This window comes from Seriola dumerili, unplaced genomic scaffold, assembly GCF_002260705.1.
Source record: "Seriola dumerili isolate Sdu_G_001 unplaced genomic scaffold, Sdu_1.0 BDQW01001845.1, whole genome shotgun sequence".
In the NCBI taxonomy this organism is placed as follows: Eukaryota; Metazoa; Chordata; class Actinopteri; order Carangiformes; family Carangidae; genus Seriola; species Seriola dumerili.
The window spans coordinates 777,142-786,932 of record NW_019176100.1 but is presented as its reverse complement, the minus strand read 5'-3'; the positions used below and the strand labels follow the sequence as shown (position 1 = coordinate 786,932).

Sequence of the window (9,791 nt, the reverse complement as noted above, 5' to 3'; positions counted from 1 at the left end):
GTCTCTTAAATTCAAGATTATTACGTGAAGTTCATGTAAAACAGGGAAGTTCAGATCAGGCCTAAAGTGATTGACAGGGTTTTTAAGGACTTTAAGAGGAACTTTATCTGGACAGAAGTTTAAGTTATTAATAGCTGAAGTTCAACGTTAAAAACGGCAGGTGAGAAAACAACCTCGAGGTCTGTTTAGTAGTCGATCACATCACGAGTTATTCATGTTTTTTGAAGCTGTGAACGTTACTGTGATAATTATTAAGAGTTGAGAAAAACACAAAATGCAGATTTTTCACTAAAAGTCAAACGAGTCAAGCCACATAAAAATATACTGCACTTTGAATCATATTTTTATTTCCATTTAAATTCTTAAAATTACATCTGCTCTTTCTGCTCTATTCAAAATATAAGACTATGAATATGCAAATGTTTTTTGCTTCAAAGGTTTTATTGCTGGAAACAAGAAGTGGGAGACTGGACCATGATTAGCTTTCAAACTGATGTCAGAAAATGCTCGTACTTACTCGTCTTAAACTCAGATTTAATGTCGGCACAGAGGGACTTTCTCCTTCAGCAGACGACTGTGAAAACATCCCTCTGGTGTCAAACTCTGCACATACATCAGTCTGCACAGTGAAGACACAAACATCCCAGTGAAGTAACAATAGGCACAGAAACATTTCTGAGTAAATATATGGTTAAAAATCTTTTTTGTTTGGGCTTGAAGTTGCAGATACCCCCAAGTAATCACTGATAGTTTTCAGCTTCATGGAAGCATGTGACAGGGGAAGGAAGGGAAGATCTTGGCAAGAAAACAGACTGTTTGAGGCTCTCATCTTTTTTTGCTAAAAGTGCAACTTTCTATGAATTCAGAGTTCAGTGCCCTTTCAAGATATCGTAAAGGAGGGGGACTATTTGAGTCATAAGTGGTTCTTTGTGGTTTTTTCTGTTTTTGCAAAACAGTTCAAATGTGACTTGAACAAAGTCCCCATCCACTCAAAAATTTATTTTACTTATTGTTGCATCAGGTTGATGTTGGACCGTCGCAGTGCAGAATCATGTAGTTACATTTTTAAAATGAAAAACCTTTGCACATTCATAGTCTATAGATTTTTTAGATGGAAGTTTTGAATTTAAAAAAGAAAAAAAGATAATTGAACTTTAACATATCAGACACAAATGATTATGAGAAGCATAATTTAAATGTCTTAAAACATGTCTGGATGGGATCTTTAACTTCAATGTGTTTGATTTTTCTCACTATTCTGAAAAACAATTAAATAAATTATATATTAGCTACTGGAGAAATGTTCTGTAGTGTATTAGAAAATCGTTTAAATAATCCTCCACAGAGATTTTCATTAAAACAAAACAAAAGAATGTTTTGAAAATGTTTTGAAAATGTCTTTTTAAATAATTTGGCTGAAAATAGAATAACTTAATACAATACAATTTACAATAATACAATTACAAAAAATACAAAGGCAATTATGATGCAATTATATTCAGGTTAACCACTTACATTTAAAGTAACTGTGACTATATCTCCTGGAGCGGGAGCACTCGACAGTGTGTGCTCACACTACAGAGATGATACGTGCGTTCGACCACAGTTCATTCAGTTGTAGAAACGGTTGAAGAAGCAGGTCTGTACTCTGAAACATTTCTTAAAAAAATGACTCCTCCACTGATTCAAAATGACACATTTCCCAATCATGTCTGTCTGCCTGAGTGGTGCAATTAGTGATTTCAAAATGATAACTACACTCAGTTCTTTGGAAGCAAAAACAGCTCGAAGAATTCCTGGATGCACTATAAATAAAATCACGTGTATTTCTGCTTTTAGTCACAGAGGCATCCTCATTCATTCAAACAGTCCTTTGCATCATTACTTTAACAGTCATTTCCTTTGGTTTGCATGTCAGATTAACTCTTATTTGAAATGCTACAGTCTCATATGCTGAGCAGCTCTATTTGTGGAAAGAAGAAGTACAAAGAAGACAACAGTTTTTCTTCAGACTCCAGGGGACCTACTGTCTTTATCTGAGTCCTACGAACTGTGTCTGAATGCGTCACCGCCCCTCAACACCATGAGCATATAACTCCCTAAAACATTTCCTCCTTGTTCACTCTCATGTCAGCTGCTTCTGTGTACATCATGACTGTGCTGTGACTGGCAGCAGGTTGTGGGTGAGAAGTTGTCTCAAAAACTCGCTGTGTGGGCTCCATGGTCTCTCAGTCTATCAGTCAGTCCCAGGAGTCATGGTTGCTCGTGGATTTCAGTTTGATTTTTTCAACTCAAAATGTTCTTCTTGTGCAGGCCATTCACATCTTTTCATCCTTGGTAAGTGGGCTATTCATTATTTCTTTTATTTAAGCAGTTAATTAATCGCCACAGTTTTCGGATTGAATTAAAACCATTATGAAATGCAGTCATTAACTCCTGTATTCAGTATTAAAGCTACTTTCTGCTTTTGTTCACACTGAAGGTCTGATTCTCGTTTACTACACTACAGCCTCCTCTCATGTTCACGCATTTTCAGGTAGGCTCACTACGGTTTGGTTTCATCTTCAGTCGTCACGCTGCTGCTCAAAGTGCCTCTAAAATAAAATGTGGTATCATGATAGTGAGAGTTGTTTTTCCATAGTGAGACACAGAATTCTGGTGAAATCGATTCTTTGAGGATATTGATCTAAAGTTTCACACACATATTCATATTATGTTCCAGTGAGTTGCAAATCAAAGAAAATTCTTTCCGACTATCAGCACTGTCAGCTTCAACCAGGTAATGAAATACATCTTACTCATCCCAAACTGAATCACCAGCTGTAAAATCAGATTAGAGATTTGTTTCTTTACTCATAATCATTGCTGTAGCTGCCTCTCTTTCAGATGGCGTCCATGATTTAAACTGTTTTGGTAAATATATTGATCGTGGTTTAAAAACGTGTGTGTGGAGACCTGGAAATCACACATCAAAAAAAACATACACACTCATCATACAACAGTGAGTTTTACATTTCCTCCTTTTTAGCTTATAAATCCTTTAAATTACACATATTGATGATGTTTCAGCTGATTCTTCAAAGTGTTTCGCTTTCTAGACACTCACAGTGCAAAGCATACAAGAACATCTCTACACTCTCTGAAAGCGTTGCTGTATTTGCGAAACAAAACATGACAGCTGAGGTCTTCGAAAAGAGCGAGTCAAGAAACTGCACAAAAGCAGTTTTCAGGGCTTCACCAAATAGCATATGTAAGTCCATAAAAATGTTTTTCTATGAGCAAGTTTCTTTCAATGTTTCTCTTTTTGATGATCAACCTGAATACGGCTAAAAATCTTTTTATATTTCAGTGCGATGTGGTCCTCCAGATAAAGTCTCCTTCAGCCGCCAGTTTGGAAAACTCAGTGTGACTGTGAGCTGGCAAGAAGATGACCAAAAGGTCATTGAGTTTTACTCTGTGAGATATAAAGCAGTGGGCAGCCTGTTATGGAGCGAGGTCAGTATTAAACACCTGCTTAAAACAAAACACTTTGTGTGCGGCTAACACGCTCATAATTACAAGGCTGGTGATTAGCAGGTATAATGCTAACTGTACTCACTGCATGCTACTGTTTGCTAATAAGCACTGAACACAAAGTACAGCTGAGGTTGATGGGAGTGCCATTGTTTTGCAGGTATTTTGTCATAAACTTTGAGTGGATGAACTGAAATGTTACCTGATTATAGCAGTAAAATTCAAAGTTGAGTGATCACCAAAGTGACTACAGTTCATCCCGAGGGCTCCATGAACGTCTGTACCAAATTTCATTGCATGACGATTAACTCTTTGTCAACCTCATGGTGGCACTTGAGGAAACAAATGAAAAGGAAGCATCGTCTGGAAGCCATAAATGTCCATGTGCCAATCTATCACGTATATGTTGAGATATTTATTATTATTATTATCTATTATTGATATTTACAAGCCGAACTCAAGATCAGGGTTATTATCTCAAACTTGAATTTGCTCCCTGTCGCTGAGGACATCTTAAATGTGCCTTTATACTTTTTAAAAAAAGTGGAATGCCCCTTTAAACCTTTCGCTTTTCAGAGGTGTCTTTGTCTGTGGCTTTTTATTCTGCTACCCTAAGGTCTCTCTCTTTTACACAAGAGAGCAATGAGATCAGCTGATTAATTAAATATGTGGTCTAGTCATTCATTTCTATGTTGTTCACAGCATCCAGTGCAATCCCAAAACGCAGGGAGATGTACAGTGAAGAATCTCAACTCCTCACTGGTGTACAGTGTACAGATACAGTGTGTCTCTAATGAAAAATGTTCACAGTGCCCATGGAGTCAAACCTACACTGTCCCATCAGGTTAGTTTGTTTCTATTTTATTGTTTTAAACTCAATATGGCATCAAAAAGAAGCTGTTTCTATATATTTGGTTAACTGTGGTGAAGTAATAATCATATTCATCAAGCAACTACCAACGAAATGTTGTTTAAAAAGTGTTTCGACTCCACGAGATGATTACAGGGATAAGTTAAGTTTAAGTTAAGTTAAAGCTGAAATAATGTTTCTTATCCTCTTTCAGAACTGACAACTCAGCCCGTCGATGTCAGCCTCACAGATACTGACATTGGAGAGAAAATAGGCAAAAGGCTGCTTTCTTTAAACTGGAAGGTATTTTTTTTATTTATTTTTTTTGTATCTTCTCACATTTTCCTTCATTAGAAATATATTATGATATAACTGATGTTAGCAGGATAATTAAAGGACCCTGTGTGTTAGCTTTCTGCAGTAGGGCTGTATGACGGCTTCAGTGTGACAGTTGGTAAAACGTCAGGAGAGCGTCCGTGTGAACGGATGAACACCGCTCAGCCTGAGATCAGACTGATTCTCTCCTACTCATCTTATCATCTCAACATCAGCGCTGTCAACAACGCCAGCACCTCCCCAGCTTTGAGCCTCACAATACCACAGCGAGAGGACATTCCCAGTGAGTTCTCACTTAAGTTCAGTGATTTTTTTCCAACATTTAATCATACATCTTGTCTTCTAACTTTGAGCATGACTGTTTTTAGTCCCTGAAAAGCTGAAAAACTATTGGTGTATTTCTGATTATCATACATTTGTATTGACAGGTATTGAAGATGGGAAGATGAACATTACAGTCCACAGCAATACATCTTTTACTGTCTCTTGGAAAGATGATCTCATCAAAACTTATGTCTGCTATTGTGTGGAGTGGAGGAAAAATGGGCATAAAACAAACTACAAGTCCTTTTACCAGAATGAAAAAAACAACAGGACCTTATCTCTTATAGGAGGTGTGTAAATATTAACACTGTGTTTATGTTCTGTTGATATTTGAGCTTTTCTTTTTTAATTCATTTCTAAAAATTCTGTTTCCGCTTTGTTATTATAGAGTATCGAGGGTAGACTGATGATTCATTTAAATGACTTTAGCAAAAGGCTGGAACATAACAACATGTGATTTCAGTTTCCTGCCTCTGAGATAATCCATTTTGGTTATTTGAAATAACCAGAGCCTCTGGAGCCTTACGAGAGATACAGCATCACTCTGCACACACGACCAGAGAAGGAGACTTGCAACATGAAGTATATCAACAACAGTGAGAGCACCTATGGGAGAACCCAGTTCTATTTCATTGAAGGATGTAAGTGAAAGTCTCTCTACCTTTCCAATATGTCTTTGTTTGATTGTATAATACTATTGCTTCAGTCCATCGCCCCATTAGCAACTCTATACGGCTGTAATGCCCACCCAGATAGCAGACACATTTGGGCCTAATCTGGGCCACTTCTGGTTCTTACAGCTCAGTTACGACAGTGGAAATTGCCGTGTAGGCCAGACGTGGCCCAAATATACAAGCCAGGTCTGACTTTGGTTGTAAGGCTGTAAAGCTCATTGATAAGAAAACCAAGCTGTTGTAAAGACAAATTAAAGAATTGGACAAATTGAAATTCTGACCTGATGATGGTAATGAAGAGTCAGGGGATCACCAAAGTTCACAAAGACTGTAAATGTCTGCATCAGATTTCATAACAGTCCACCCAGCAATTGTTGAGATATTTAAAATATCAACCAGCTGGTGGCGCTAGAGGAAAAGTCAAGGGGATCACCAAAGTCATTGGGGATCGAGAATGAGCATAATTTCATGGGAATCCATCCAATAGTTGTTGAGATATTTCAGTCTGAACCAAAGTGGTTGAACAACTAACCGAAATGTTTCTCCCTAGCAAACAAGGATAAAGATCATATCTACTAGACCAACACTGCAAGTTTCTTCTTATCCTGTCCGTAACAAAACAGTCTGACTCCTTGATATTGTGTCTGCACAGCTCCTGTCAGCGCGCCCACAAACATCAGCACCTACAACGTGACGCTGGACTCAGCGGGGCTGCAGTGGTTGTCCATCCCGGAGGACGACCTCAGAGGTTTCCTGCTGGGTTACATAATCCACTACGTAGAGTACGACCAAAGGGGGACAAGTACAGAGAAACGTCAGTAACATCCACCCTAAACTAACTTCTATACTTGTTGTTTTGGTTTATCAATAAATAGAAATCATAGATTCAACTGCAAAGTTCAGCAGAAACATCAATGGGTTTCCTGTCTGCCAGCTGGTTTGTTTATCACTGTCTCAGTCTCTAGAAGTTTCTGAAGAAAATAGTCAAACTAAAATTCAGATGCAGACAGACTTTATAGCCACAGTCACCACAACATTAACTGTTGGTCTATGGCTTCAGTAGTCTGATAGAGGATCTGATGGTTCGGCTGACACGGCTGTGAAATCTGAGCCTATAAACATCCTTTCATGTTGGCTGAACAATCCTGTTTAACTATATAACCTGTTCTTGTTATTATATCTAAATGCTATAGTTAGCCAGCTAATGTAAAGGGATTGACAAGTAGGGTTACATGAGCACCAGTCTGTTAACATGGCTAAAAACTATTTTTGAAATAATGTTATATTATTTGGAAATTCAACAGGTGGGCCCAAGTTGCATTGGTAATATGTTGACAACTGTCACTCTTTGATAGTAGATGTTACAGTGGATCCGAAGTTTGATACCTATGAATTGGGGGATCTCAAAGAAGACGCAGCATACCAGGTGCAGATATCAGGTTTCACTAAGGCGGGAGCAGGAGTTCGAAGCACACCATACGTCTTTAAAACAAATCAGCAAGGTTATATCAATCCAACACCTTTTTAACATTTTTATAAAATACATTTTCTGATATTTACATTCACATCAGATTCTAAAGATTAATCTTTCTTCCATTTTTTCCTTGCATAGGATATTTTGATGTTAACCGAGCAGGTCTCATCTCTATCTTTGTTGTTGCGGCCGTTGTGCTGATATTTGGATCTCCAATAATAAAAAGGTACAATATTTAAGAAACTATGTCGAATGCACAAACTCACTAATCTTAACATGATAAAATATATCTACTTTGCATGTACTCTACTCAACTCGATCTACTTCATCTAGAGCAAAAGTCATTCTGTGGCCCAGCATACCTAACCCTGAAAATAGCAATGCAATGCAGAAAATAGAAAGACCCTGTGAAATGGTAAGTGTCCGTTTGTGCTTTTAGTAAATGTACCACCAGATTTACTCTTTACATTGTGGAGACCAAACAAAACCTCAAACTTCCAGCTACCGTGACAGTAAATTGGGTTAATTCTGCTTGAACTCAATCAAACAGACTTACGCTCCTTGGTGGCCAAAGAACACCGTCTGGCTTTGCAATCCCTGCACCCAATGCAATCTCAGTCCATACTTGTTCTCATCTGTGGTTCCCCAATGGTGGAACAAGCTACCGAACGCTATCAGAGCAGGGACGTCCCTCTCTTATCTTCAAGAATCTCTTGAAGACTCATCTCATTCTGAGAGCGCTTCCTCTCCTAACACCTTTAACACCCTAACGTGTCTAGCTAGCTTTTACTATGCACTTTCAGTTCACTTCTTTACTCAATCTCCTTGCAATTATTGAATAGAAATATTTAGTATTTAATCCAAAGTCTCCAACTGCACTGAAGCTTTAGTGAAATCCCTCACTTGTGAGTCGTTTTGGATAAAAGCGTCTGCCAAACGAATGTAACGTAAAAGTAATGAGCCCTACAAGAGGCAATACTGCAAAATTCCTATAGCTGCAGTTTAAGCTGATGACATGAGGATTTAACTTATATAATACTGTCAGAAGTATGTTGTTAAAGCTTGTGAAATTAGTATATTAAGGAATTTTTTCACTATTTCTATTTCACACAGGAACTGCTAGAGTCCATCAGCGCTCTGAAGGTAGTGGAGTGGGATACAAATAGTCTTCAGATAGTTGAGAAAGAGGCTGTTCTTACGAGCATGTTACCGCTTCACCACAACTCAGAAGATGAGGGTGACTCACCAGAAACAACGGGTAACTGGATCCAGAGAGACTCAGAGGATGCAACTGGAGATAGCCTTCCTCATGATACCAGCGACACATTCTCAAACGTAGAACAGACAAACTTCCAGAGTTCTACGATTGCCTTTTCAAGTGGATATACAACAATGGAAATGTTTCAGCAGGTGAGGCCTCAGGCGAATACAGCCATCACTCCGGCCATGGAAAGTGATCCAGAGGACACACATGAGGCTGTGGTGAAGTCAGGATTGGCCTATGTAAGACAATTTAGTACCAGCCCAATCTTGGGCAGCGAGGAGATGACCATGATTTCGTGACAACAGGTTGGGACTGGACTGCAGAACTGGACTGCAGAGCAGGAAGAGGAAGGAACACGGCCTGCACCACTGTCCATTGTCTCAGTTCTTCATGGCAGTCCAGAGGTGGACTATGAGAGTTTGCTGGTTGTTGCGGGTCAACAGCATTGACTCAGTCTTATATCATCAATAACAATACTACAAGTACATTTATCTCAGTGTTTATGTCAACTGCCAAAATTGCTGAAGTGTATTATAAAGACAGAAGTCCAGTTTAACTTCTTAAGACAGTTTGTTTTTCTTCCTACTTCCCTTCTTCACATACTTGTATATCTGTACTACCTGAACAATCTCTTCTGTCCATGCACATCATCTCTGCTCATTTCTGTAAGTGCACATTACATTTCAAAGATCTCAAATTCCATGTGTAAATGTGAATACCTCACAATGCCCTCATTTACAGGCCATGATTGACCCAATAAACACAAGTGTATCAATGTAATCTTTGCAATGCAGTTGCCTCACTCAGATCTCCTCGTCAGATCTCAGTCAGCCTTTTAATTGCGTATACTCACAGTTATCTTGTTTGCAACACCGAGCGCCCGTAAGAGCAAGCATAAAAAAAGACTGAGACAGCCGTTCTAGCGCCTCTGTGAGGCTGTGAGATAAGTCCTAACGTCTTCGTGATGAAATAGTCATGATGATAATGATAACGCAAGCATTTAGCAGGTACACACATAGCCAAAAGCATTGTCACCCTTCTACTGAAAGATTAAAAGATTGAGATAAAGTGACACTGACAAACATAATTGGCATGCACTGTTCTCTACTCCATTTTTTTATAGAGCAGACTCAATGGTTTTGATTTTTGATGTAACATATTTTAAATATTAAAATGAATGAAAATGTCATGGTAAAAAAAATCAGGTTCCCTTAACCTAGCATTGTGGCAGACTCTTTTGGGGCAATCATTGCAATTAGGGCACATTCAGTAGCTCTTTAAAAGACTTCTACACTTCTCAACCGGCTCTTCTTGAGCAAACTCAGGAGATGATGTTTAGTTTGATTAAGATCAGGA

At 38.5% G+C, this 9,791-nt stretch overlaps 1 protein-coding gene across 2 annotated transcripts; it reads left to right on the top strand.

Annotated features, from left to right (window-relative positions):
• The first annotated feature begins 2,143 nt into the window (after window positions 1–2,143).
• Window positions 2,144–9,206, top strand: LOC111239037 (interleukin-31 receptor subunit alpha-like). Of its 2 annotated transcripts, none has more exons than XM_022768805.1 (16): window positions 2,144–2,337; window positions 2,483–2,536; window positions 2,723–2,779; window positions 2,887–3,001; window positions 3,099–3,250; window positions 3,350–3,495; window positions 4,216–4,357; window positions 4,578–4,666; window positions 4,775–4,982; window positions 5,128–5,313; window positions 5,533–5,664; window positions 6,350–6,511; window positions 7,056–7,199; window positions 7,310–7,397; window positions 7,505–7,586; window positions 8,285–9,206. In XM_022768805.1, exons 1-16 carry the CDS (start codon window positions 2,256–2,258, stop codon window positions 8,732–8,734), a joined length of 2,289 nt encoding a protein of 762 aa, XP_022624526.1. In that variant the 5' UTR covers window positions 2,144–2,255; the 3' UTR covers window positions 8,735–9,206. The 2 variants fall into 2 exon arrangements, with proteins under 2 accessions (XP_022624526.1, XP_022624525.1); XM_022768804.1 differs by having other exon boundaries at window positions 7,053–7,199.
• The last annotated feature ends 585 nt before the right edge of the window (window positions 9,207–9,791 follow it).